Genomic DNA, 11,711 nt, shown 5'->3' on the forward strand with positions numbered 1-11,711 from the left:
GGAAAAAGAGTTGAGGAGTCAGTGAAACACTAAGAGTAGTGGGAGTTTGTAAGGTGAAAAAGGTTGTAAGAGAATGTTCGGAGCACTAAAATAGTGAGGAGGAATCAGTGAAACAAAGAACTAGTGGGCGTTTGTAAGGTGAAACGGGTTGTAAAGTAATGTTTGGAGGACTAAAACAGCCAGGAGGAAACAGGGGGGAAGAAGAAACAGACTAGAGGAGAAAATTGTGAAACACCAGAAAAAGGGGAAGTGGAATTTCAACTGCGAAGTGAACAAGTTTTGTGAGAAGATATGTTTGGCTGACTGCAGAACAGTGAAAAGGAAAAGTGGGATTTTAAAGTAAAACAGATATGAGACATGTTTGACTAACTATAGAAAAATAGGAGGAAAACTCAAACCATGTGTTAAATATATTTTGTACATACATAATATAGTAATATTTCTCTACGTAGTAGACACACTAGGTGCTAGTATGTATATTCTTAAGATGAAAGCGCCTTTTAGAGATACAAAAAGATATGTATGACATAAATTGTTTGTTGGTTAATAATCCTAATGAAGCTATGCGGTTAAAGTTAAAAGTCGAGATTGATTCCAACATTTCCAACGGGATGGTGAAGAATTATGAATGAATGAAGAACTAATACACTTCCAGATCTAAAAAATCTTGGTTAAATAACAGCTTTTGGTTCTTCAAGGATGACACTTTAGTGCTGTATGGAAATTTTTGCCGCCTAGCTCATTTATGGGATGATTATTTTACTCATACCACATATCTTCTCTGAACATAACGAGAATCTACGCGCCCATATGTCCTCTAGTCTAGCTGAATTCCTAGGTCTATCTATCATAGATACGCGCTCTACTATGCTACGGGACCTCGTGTTCCTAATGGTAAGTGTCTAGTCTAGCTGAATTCCTGAACTTCTATGCTACGGGACCTCGTGTTCCTAATGGTAAGTGTCTAGTCTAGCTGAATTCCTGGGTCTATCTATCTTAGATACGCGCTCTACTATGCTACGGGACCTAGTGTTCCTAATGGTAAGTGTCTAGTCTAGCTGAATTCCTGGGTCTATCTATCATAGATACGCGCTCTATTATACTATTATTATTTTCAAGAAATTGGATATAAGTTAACTTCAACTGTTAAGGTCTTATCGTACCGAAATCGAAGGAAGGAGGACAGGATAGGAGAAAGCCAATCGTTCGGAAAAGAACCATCGTATCAGATAAAGTTCTCCTCGGATACGAATCGAACGCTTGCTCCTACTGCTTACAAGGTACATAGACTCTTAAAAAAGAAGAGAAAAAGCAACCTCCGTGGCCGAGTGGGTATCACACTAGGCTTGCACGCAGGAGGTCCGGGTTTGATTCCCGGTGGGGCCGAGGTTTTTTCGGCTCTCTGCTTGGAGCTCCAGGTGCACTCAGCCTCGTGAGTACGATTGAGTTGCTACTTTCATCGATCGATCAGTGGCGGCATGAGCAGTGTAATATTTCAAAATAATAATTTGCTCTTGACATCTTTGTTTTCAGCTGAGCACTATACAGTTGAATGACATACTGCAAGACAGAACCACACCGGCCCCCACTAGTCGCAACTCACGTCATCTACTTGTCAGTTTCCTGGCGCGATACTTTCCATTGGGTGTGTCACCAGACTCCATCAGTACACAACTACAGAACCTACATGATCAAATGAGTGCCTATGTCAATAGCTTGGTAAGTTGTTTTTGTGTCGTATATTTAGAGGGAACTGTAATAACTTACCTATGTCGCCCCGAATTTGAAGAGGAAACGAGGACAGGATAGGAGAAAGCCAGCCGTAATAACTTACCTATGTCGCCCCGAATTTGAAGGAGGACAGGCTAGGAGAGAGCCTTTCGAAGTTAATCTGTTTGCGATAATGTTAGCCCCCGCCCTGGGTGAGGAATCAAATCCGCCACCTAGCGCGTAACAAGACAGGGACGATACCTTCCAAGCTATCTAGACGGCTTCATATTTACGATTCCAATACAGAAAGTTCTTATCAGACTTTTTTAAAAAAAAATAGATGAGTGTTCCACCGCCATTTCTATTTCGTAGCAATGAAACAACTGCTACATTTGACGCATGTGGCCTGTGTCGTAGCATGCCCATCCCGTAGTATGCCTCTCATCAGACAGGCGAGAAGAGACACATTACTTCCCATTTAGGTGCTGGGTCAACACGAGAACACCAGAAAGTAACCCGTTGAAATATTTGCACAATCGAAACGAGTACAAATTTTTGTCGATGGGGATTCGAACCCGGGACCTTCTGCATGACAAGCAAGCGCGTTACCACTGGACCAACCGTGCCCCCTAGTTCTTATCAGACTTTTTTTTTAAGAAGAGGTTTGATAGATGGAAGTGTAACTACTTACTGAGGTTTTATCGTCACGAATTCAAAGAGAGAAAGAAGACAGGATAGGAGAAAACCAGCCGTTCCGATAACGAACCTTATCCTTTTAAATAAAAATCCGCCCCGAGCGGGAATCGAACCCGCGGCCTACCGCTTAGGATATCAGACTTTTTTTCAAGAAGAGGTTTGATAGATGGAACTATAACTACTTACTAAGGTTTTATCGTCACGAATTCAAAGAGAGAAAGAAGACAGGATAGGATAAAACCAGCCGTTCCGATAACGAACCTTATCCTTTTAAATAAAAATCCGCCCCGAGCGGGAATCGAACCCGCGGCCTACCGCTTAGGAGGCAGACGCGCTATCAACCAAGCTAACTAAACTCGCTTATCAGACTCTAAAATGAGCTTTGTGTCACTTTCCAGCCCAGTGCATTACTACATCCAGTGGAAGAAGGAATAGATTTATTGGCATCTATAGGGAGACTCAACAACCAACGTCTCACACCTCTCATACATAGTATGAACAATATTATAGGTAAGTTAAACAAAAGGTAAGTTAAACAAAAATAGACGCGGCACACAAGGTATCAAGAAGAGACCGCCTTAACTATTTTAGTATCCTACTTTTATTCCACCAGGGAGATATGAATTTTCAACTTCAACACCCTGGCTGCCATAGCATATTTCATGGTGTCATAGGGAGACTCAACAACCAACGTCTCACACCTCTCATACATAGTATGAACAATATTATAGGTAAGTTAAACAAAAATGGACGCGGCACACAAGGTATCAAGAAGAGACCGCCTTAACTATTTTAGTATCCTACTTCAATTCCACCAGGGAGATATGAATTTTCAACTTCAACACCCTGGCTGCCATAGCATATTTCATGGTGTTTGCCCACAGAAACATGTGCATAGACGCGGCACACAAGGTATCAAGAAGAGACCGCCTTACTATTTTAGTATCCTACTTTTATTCCACCAGGGAGATATGAATTTTCAACTTCAACACCCTGGCTGCCATAGCATATTTCATGGTGTTTGCCCACAGAAACATGTGCATTAAAACATCTCTCTCAACATAACAGAGAGACTCTTTAATTCTTGGATTCTTTTCATTTAAAAAATAGCAAAATTTCTCTAAATAAATATTCAATTTTCTCTCTTTCTGCCGGTTTTATTTCACAGAGGGTGATAATAGTGCATGGGCAGGATTCGTAGAGAATATAGTCAAGTATATCCAAACCTTGTTGTCTCTCCTGGTATTCGGTACTTATCCAGTATCTACCCTCATCAGAACTGTAGTGCAGAGAGAAGTACAGGTGAGTGTATAATGTAGATCTTGTTGTAGCAGCTTTCGCCGAATGGTCATGGCAGAATAAAGAAGAGATATCTTTTTATATCAGCCATGCACCGGGGTGATAGTCTTTAGCTCTTTAGCCATGTTAAATTGTCTCGTCCTGAACAGAAGTCAACCATCGTGAAGACTTGCGCTTGTTCTTTAAAGCCGGGAGAACCCTTTGTTCTCTTTGTTGAGAGAATCTTGTTCTTGTCAGATTTTGTTCTTGCTAAATATATTGTTATCTTGTTAAATATCTCTGCACAGGAATGTCAACCATCCGGGACCCGCTCCTCAGACCCCTCCCCTACCGTCTCTACCTCACAGCCACATCGCCTCAACATAACCGAGAGACTCTTTAATTCTTGGATTCTTTTCATTTAAAAAATAGCAAAATTTCTCTAAATAAATAATCAAGTTTCTCTCTTTCTGCCGGTTTTATTTCACAGAGGGTGATAATAGTGCATGGGCAGGATTCGTAGAGAATATAGTCAAGTATGTCCAAACCTTGTTGTCTCTCCTGGTATTCGGTACTTATCCGGTGTCTACTCTCATCAGAACTGTAGTGCAGAGAGAAGTACAGGTGAGTATAATGTAGATCTTGTAGCAGCTTTCGCCGAATGGTCATGGCAGAATATAGAAGAGATATCTTTTTATATCAGCCATGCACCGGGGTGATAGTCTTTAGCCATGTTAAATTGTCTCGTCCTGAACAGAAGTCAACCATCGTGAAGACTTGCGCTTGTTCTTTAAAGCCGGGAGAAACCTTTGTTCTCTATGTTGAGAGAATCTCGTTCGTGTCAGATTTTGTTCTTGCTAAATATATTGTTATCTTGTTAAATGTTAAATATCTCTGCACAGGAATGTCAACCATCCGGGACCCGCTCCTCAGACCCCTCCCCTACCGTCTCTACCTCACAGCCACATCGTCTCTCTCTCATTCTACAACATATACCCCAACTAATACAACACGTGAACCAGGACTCTGCACAGCTCAGTAGAATCCTAGTGTATAGAACACCCTATGACGTACCACCTAGACCTCCGCGAGTTGGTGTTACTCCACAGGTGAGAATCTGGGTTCCATTCCAATCCCGGTAAGGTGACAGGAGAAAAAGTCTTCTATAGAGAAAAAAAACAAGCAGGGTCCGTCCCTCCGGGAATTTTTTAGCCCGTAGTGATTAGAGAAAATCAGTACCTATGTACCTACCTAATTTGACGAGTTGGTGTTACTCCACAGGTGAGATTCGGGTTTCATTCCAATCCCGGTAAGGTGACAGGAGAAAAAGTCTTCTATAGAGAAAAAAAACTAAAGGAACTCTAATAACGGAGGTCTTATCGTCCTGAAATCGAAGAGAGGAGGATAGAATAGAAGAAAGCCAGCCCATCTGTTGAAGGTTAAAGTTAAAGTACATCCCAGGCGGTGATCGAACCCACGACCTAACGCTTTCAAGGCAGGTGCTCTCTCTTCCAAGGCTGGTATTTGTCACTTTTGTGCTAAAAAAAAGGGGGAAAATTTAATCAATGGAGAAAAGTTATGCCGACGTTTAAATCATACTGCTGACGGAATGAAAAACACACCTGTTTAATTAAATATTGTTCCTCAGGTACCATCGAACCCAGGACCTCGCGGTGGTGAGCCCATGGACATTGAACCAGCTGCAGATGTAGTACCGGCTCCAGTAAACACCCGGCCTGACGATCCTCTACCAGATAATATTATAATTGGTATGTACACCCCGCCTTAATACACCGCCATATTCAAGATTCGGGTTTCATTCCAATCCCGGTAATTTGACAGGAGAAAAAGTCTTCTATAGAGAAAAAAAAACTAAAGGAACTCTAATAACGGGTCTTATCGTCCTGAAATCGAAGAGAGGAGGATAGAATAGAAGAAAGCCAGCCCATCTGTTGAAGGATAAAGTTAAAGTACATCCCAGGCGGTGATCGAACCCACGACCTAACGCTTTCAAGGCAGGTGCTCTCTCTTCCAAGGCTGGTATTTGTCACTTTTGTGCTAAAAAAAAGGGGGAAATTTAATCAATGGGGAAAAGTTATGCCGACGTTTAAATCATACTGACGGAATGAAAAACACACCTGTTTAATTAAATATTGTTCCTCAGGTACCATCGAACCCAGGACCTCGCGGTGGTGAGCCCATGGACATTGAACCAGCTGCAGATGTAGTACCGGCTCCAGTAAACACCCGGCCTGACGATCCTCTACCAGATAATATTATAATTGGTATGTACACCCCGCCTTAATACACTGCCATATTCAAAACTTTCACTTTTCAAAGATGTTCTTACAAGTATGCTAGGTTCAAAACTAACAATTCAAAGATGCATTTACGCGCATACTAGTTTCAAAACTATCAATTTCAAAGATGTTTTTAAGCACATACTGACTTCAAAACTGTAAACTCGAAGATGTTTTTAAATGCATACTGCGTATCAATTTCAAAGATGTTTTTAAACACATACTGATTTCAAAACTGTAAACTCGAAGATGTTTTTAAATGCATACTGCCTTCAAAACTGTAAACCCAAAGATTTTACGCGAATACTGACTTCAAAACTATCAAGCTCAGAGATGTTTATTTTGTAATCTCGTACATAGGTATTGTAAGTTGGTCTTATTATTAATTATTATTTTCGTTTGTTTTCATTACAGGTTCAGAGTCTTGGCACAACAGCATTCCCTCTGACTGGGTCCCGATCATCACTCGAGATAATCAGAGACAGGTCTTGTAAGTTGGTCTTATTATTAATATTATTACGTTTGTTTTCATTACAGGTTCAGAGTCTTGGCACAACAGCATTCCCTCTGACTGGGTCCCGATCATCACTCGAGATAATCAGAGACACCTAGGTATTGTAAGTTGGTCTTATTATTAATATTATTATTTTCGTTTGTTTTCATTATAGGTTCAGAGTCTTGGCACAACAGCATTCCCTCTGACTGGGTCCCGATCATCACTCGAGATAATCAGAGACAGCGCCGGGAATCGAACCAAGCACCTTTCTCTGACGCGTACCTCGCGGGCATGCCTACCAAGCGACGCAAGATAGTTACCAGTAGTAAACCGTCTACTAACCTGAGCAAAGTTATATCAGGTAAGCAACGACGACTGTGGTTTGTAACTAAATCGATGACCAACTTATTCAGATAGAAAAATGCCAAAGTAATGTTTTTTCACCTAATTGGGGCTATGCATATGAAAAGAAAGAAAGAAAGAAAAAAACTTGTCTTTGACAGTGTGTGAATTTGAAATCCTTGCCAGTCTCTTTTTTTCTTTTATGTTCCCTTTTTACTTTCTATTATTTTCTTTCTCTCCTTTTTATTTCTTCATTTTATTTCTCCCTTTTTTTAGTTTTTTCCCTTCCTTCTCTCTTTATCGTTCGGAAAAGAACCATCTGTATCAGATAAAGTTCGCCTCCGATGCGAATCGAACGCTCGCTCCTACTGCTTACAAGGTAGACTCTTAATAAAGAAGAGAAAAAGCAACCTCCGTGGCCGAGTGGGTATAACACTAGGCTTGCACGCAGGAGACCCGGGTTCGATTCCCGGTGGGGCCGAGGTTTTTTCGGCTCTCTGCTTGGAGTTCGGGGTGCACTCAGCCTCGTGAGGACGATTGAGTTGTTACTTTCTTCTCTCTTTTTATTTCTTTCGAAACCCAAGTAGTGTATGTTACACCTGAGAATTGTTTCAATATTTCAGACACGATGACAACAGCGCTCGGTGCGGCAGGAGTTTCAACTTCGTCCGATGCTATAGCTACTTCAGCGGCTGCAGATCCTGCCATGCGGGTTGCATACCGGGAACAGGTTCGGGCGCAAGTGAGAGAATCCCTCCAGTCGTGTCCCGACTACACAAGTGAACGCAGCTACTTTCATCGTGTAGCGACCAGTGGCGGCATTAGCAGTGTAATATTTCAAAATTATAATTTGCTCTTGACATCTTTGTTTTCAGCTGAGCACTATACAGTTGAATGACATACTGCAAGATAGAACCACACCGGCCCCCACTAGTCGCAACTCACGTCATCTTGTTACTTTCATCGAGTGGCGACCAGTGGCGGCATTACCAGTGTAATCTTTCAAAATAATAATTTGCGCTCTTGACATCTTTTGTTTTCAGCTGAGCACTATACAGTTGAATGACATACTGCAAGATAGAACCACACCGGCCCCCACTAGTCGCAACTCACGTCATCTACTTGTTAGTTTTCTGGCGCGATACTTTCCATTGGGTGTGTCACCAGACTCCATCAGTACACAACTACAGAACCTACATGATCAAATGAGTGCCTAAGTGAACGCTATCCCAATGCTACCAAGTTCTTCGACGCCAAAAAGAAACAGTGAGACAGATGATGAGGAAGTAAAGTTGCTAGGATGAATTGGAGAAAGAGTTGAGAAATCAGTGAAACACTAAGATGGGAGTTTGTAAGGTGAAAAAGGTTGTAAGAGAATGTTCGGAACACTAAAATAGTGAGGAGGAATCAGTGAAACAAAGAACTAGTGGGGGTTTGTAAGGTGAAACGGGTTGTAATGTTTGGAGGGCTTAAACAGCCAGGAGGAAACAGCGGGGAAGAAGAAACAGACTAGAGGAGAAAATTGTGAAACACCGGAAAAAGGGGAAGTGGAATTTCAACTGCGAAGTGAACAAGTTTTGTGAGAAGATATGTTTGGCTCACTGCAGAACAGTGAAAAGGAAAAGTGGGATTTTAAAGTGAAACAGATATGAGACATGTTTGACTAACTATAGAAAAATAGGAGGAAAACTCAAACCATGTGTTAAATATATTTTGTACATACATAATTTTAATCAATGGGGAAAAGTTATGCCGACGTTTAAATCATACTGACGGAATGAAAAACACACCTGTTTAATTAAATATTGTTCCTCAGGTACCATCGAACCCAGGACCTCGCGGTGGTGAGCCCATGGACATTGAACCAGCTGCAGATGTAGTACCGGCTCCAGTAAACACCCGGCCTGACGATCCTCTACCAGATAATATTATAATTGGTATGTACACCCCGCCTTAATACACTGCCATATTCAAAACTTTCACTTTTCAAAGATGTTCTTACAAGTATGCTAGGTTCAAAACTAACAATTCAAAGATACATTTACGCGCATACTTGTTTCAAAACTATCAATTTCAAAGATGTTTTTAAGCACATACTGACTTCAAAACTGTAAACTCGAAGATGTTTTTAAATGCATACTGCGTGAGAGAGGAAGACAGAGAGGTAAAGAAAGAGGACGGTAGACATTAGACAGGGATTAGAGGGAGGTAGAGACAAGGGTTATGAAAACTGCAATGTAGGTACATACCTAATATTACTATAATGTCAAGGGTCAGATACATAACCCTAACTATTTATGTACTTACGTGTACTTACTATCTAATAACATGACCCTAACTATCTATAGGTACTTAGGTTTGTTGTAAGTTGTAATAAGTAACATAAATGTACCTAGGTACGTAATATACTCTTAAATAGGTATCCATCCATACTTTTGTACCGTAATACCTATGTCCATATTTACTTAGCTTAATGCTTATAGTGAATGATGGGGAATAGTAAATACTTATAACCTACTTACTATAGTTTACCACAAGGAATCAACCTCAGAGGTGTAGTCGTTAGTGAACTCTGGATCTGGAGGTTGGTGGTTCGTGAAAAAAAAAAGAGGAACTAGGGATTTTTTCTTTTTCTTCTGCGACATCTAGATCCCGAGATAAATCGATTAGAAAAAAATCCAGTAGATATTGTATCTTTATGTCACGACATACGCTCCCATCTCCCATACGCAATGACGTCACATCAACTGTCCCAAGTAAGCTCAGTTGCAGGCAACACTAATGCGTTAGTGCGCATTTCTCGTATCCTGACGTCACAAATATTTGAATTTTTTCATTAGAAAATTTATTTCAACCTTTTAAAGAAACTTTTTCGGAGTTTAGACCTCAGATTTGGATTTTTAGCAACTTTTTAAGTAAGAATCAACCTTTTATTCATAATTTTTACTTACCCAAACGCATACCTATCCTCTATTTTATTGTTTCTGTGTCTAATGAATAGCTAGGATGAATGGGAGAAAGAGTTGAGGAGTCAGTGAAACACTAAGAGTAGTGGGGGAGTTTGTAAGGTGAAAAAGGTTGTAAGAGAATGTTCGGAGCACTAAAATAGTGAGGAGGAATCAGTGAAACAAAGAACTAGTGCGGGTTTGTAAGGTGAAACGGATTGTAAAGTAATGTTTGGAGGACTGAAACAGCCAGGAGGAAACAGGGGGGAAGAAGAAATAGACTAGAGGAGAAAATTGTGAAACACCAGAAAAAGGGGAAGTGGAATTTCAACTGCGAAGTGAACAAGTTTTGTGAGAAGATATGTTTGGTTGACTGCAGAACAGTGAAAAGGAAAAGTGGGATTTTAAAGTGAAACAGATATGAGACAGGTTTGACTAACTATAGAAAAATAGGAGGAAAACTCGAACCATGTGTTAAATATATTTTGTACATACCTACATAATATAGTAATATTTCTCTACGTAGTAGACACACTAGGTTCACTAGGTGCTAGTATGTATATTCTTAAGATGAAAGCGCCTTTTAGAGATACAAAAAGATATCTATGACATGAATTGTTTGTTGGTTAATAATCCTAATGAAGCTATGCGGTTAAAAGTCGAGATTGATTCCAACATTTCCAACGGGATGGGGAAGAATTATGAATGAATGAAGAACTAATACACTTCCAGATCTAAAAAATCTTGGTAAAATAACAGCTTTTGGTTCTTCAAGGATGACACTTTAGTGCTGTATGGAAATTTTTGCCGCCCAGCTCATTTATGGGATAATTCTTTTACCCGTTCTTCGCAAGGAATATAATTATCGCGTTTTGGATTATATTTTAAATACTTATCCTTTGACTTTGATTCAATAATATAGAGAAGAATTATGAATGAATGAAGAACTACTACACTTCCAGATCTAAAAAATCTCGGTAAAATAACAGCTTTTGGTTCTTCAAGGATGACACTTTAGTGCTGTATGGAATTTTTTTGCCGCCTAGCTCATTTATGGGATAATTATTTTACCCGTTCTTCGCAAGGAATATAATTATCGCGTTTTGGATTATATTTTAAATACTTATCCTTTGACTTTGATTCAATAATATAGAATTTTAGAAGTATATGGAAGGTTGACAATGATTTGGTGTCAGAAATACAACAACTCTCGCAATGTTTAAGTCTGACGTCTAAGTAATTGTATATAGTGAAATAATTATTATAAATACTTAGTAGAAATATGTATCCTATGTCACAATATAATAAACGATATACCTAACCATTTTGCGTTCTGTTGATTGATTTCCAGTTTATCTTTCAGGGTGGTGCACATCAGATTTGAATGGTAGAGATTGCCTAGGCAATAATTTTGCCCTTTATAGTTTATTGTACATTTGTGTAGGTACACATAAAGAATTTAAAAAGCTATCGTGGATTAAACAAACTGAATACAAACAGTAAAAATAGAAAGTAATAAATTATCGAGTTTAAACAGTAGGATCCAACCCGCAAGGCAGTCAAGGCACTAATACACACGAAGTTACGAAGAAGAGCGGGATTTGACATCTCCACTAATATAGAATACCTTGCACATTGCATACTCAAATAGAAACACGTAAAAGCTATCGTGGATTAAACAAACTGAATAAAAAAAGTAAATATAGAAAGTAATTATCGAGTTTAAACAGTAGGATCCAACCCGCAAGGCACTCATACACACGAAGTTACGAAGAAGAGCGGGATTTGACATCTCCACTAATATAGAATACCTTGCACATTGCATACTCAAATAGAAATACGGCGTTCATACAAATTGCAAATCCCTCTATCTTTTCACTCATTGAACATAAGGACACAAAGCTATCACAATACTGATAACAGACTCTGATAAATAAGAAAACG

General features: G+C 39.7%; 1 protein-coding gene and 1 long non-coding RNA gene across 3 annotated transcripts; both read left to right on the forward strand.

The window, feature by feature from the left end:
• The first annotated feature begins 765 nt into the window (after nt 1-765).
• LOC103513252 (large proline-rich protein BAG6-like) lies at nt 766-11,091 on the forward strand. 2 transcript variants are annotated; one of them, XR_003392608.1, is made up of 10 exons: nt 766-894; nt 1,534-1,719; nt 2,805-2,916; nt 4,175-4,308; nt 4,587-4,793; nt 5,333-5,453; nt 6,653-6,841; nt 7,446-7,601; nt 8,040-8,263; nt 9,891-11,091. XR_003392608.1 is itself a non-coding variant. In XM_017445735.2 (10 exons), exons 1-9 carry the CDS (start codon nt 811-813, stop codon nt 8,090-8,092), a joined length of 1,242 nt encoding a protein of 413 aa, XP_017301224.2. In that variant the 5' UTR covers nt 766-810; the 3' UTR covers nt 8,093-8,113; nt 9,820-11,091. The 2 variants fall into 2 exon arrangements, 1 of the variants encoding a protein (XP_017301224.2); XM_017445735.2 differs by having other exon boundaries at nt 8,040-8,113; nt 9,820-11,091.
• Nucleotides 5,835-6,445, forward strand: LOC113469072. Its single transcript, XR_003392609.1, has 2 exons — nt 5,835-5,969; nt 6,399-6,445. It is a non-coding gene; the product is annotated as an uncharacterized LOC113469072 (long non-coding RNA).
• Nucleotides 11,092-11,711: the final 620 nt, after the last annotated feature.

This window comes from Diaphorina citri, unplaced genomic scaffold (assembly GCF_000475195.1).
Source record: "Diaphorina citri unplaced genomic scaffold, Diaci psyllid genome assembly version 1.1 scaffold945, whole genome shotgun sequence".
Taxonomy (NCBI): domain Eukaryota; kingdom Metazoa; phylum Arthropoda; class Insecta; order Hemiptera; family Psyllidae; genus Diaphorina; species Diaphorina citri.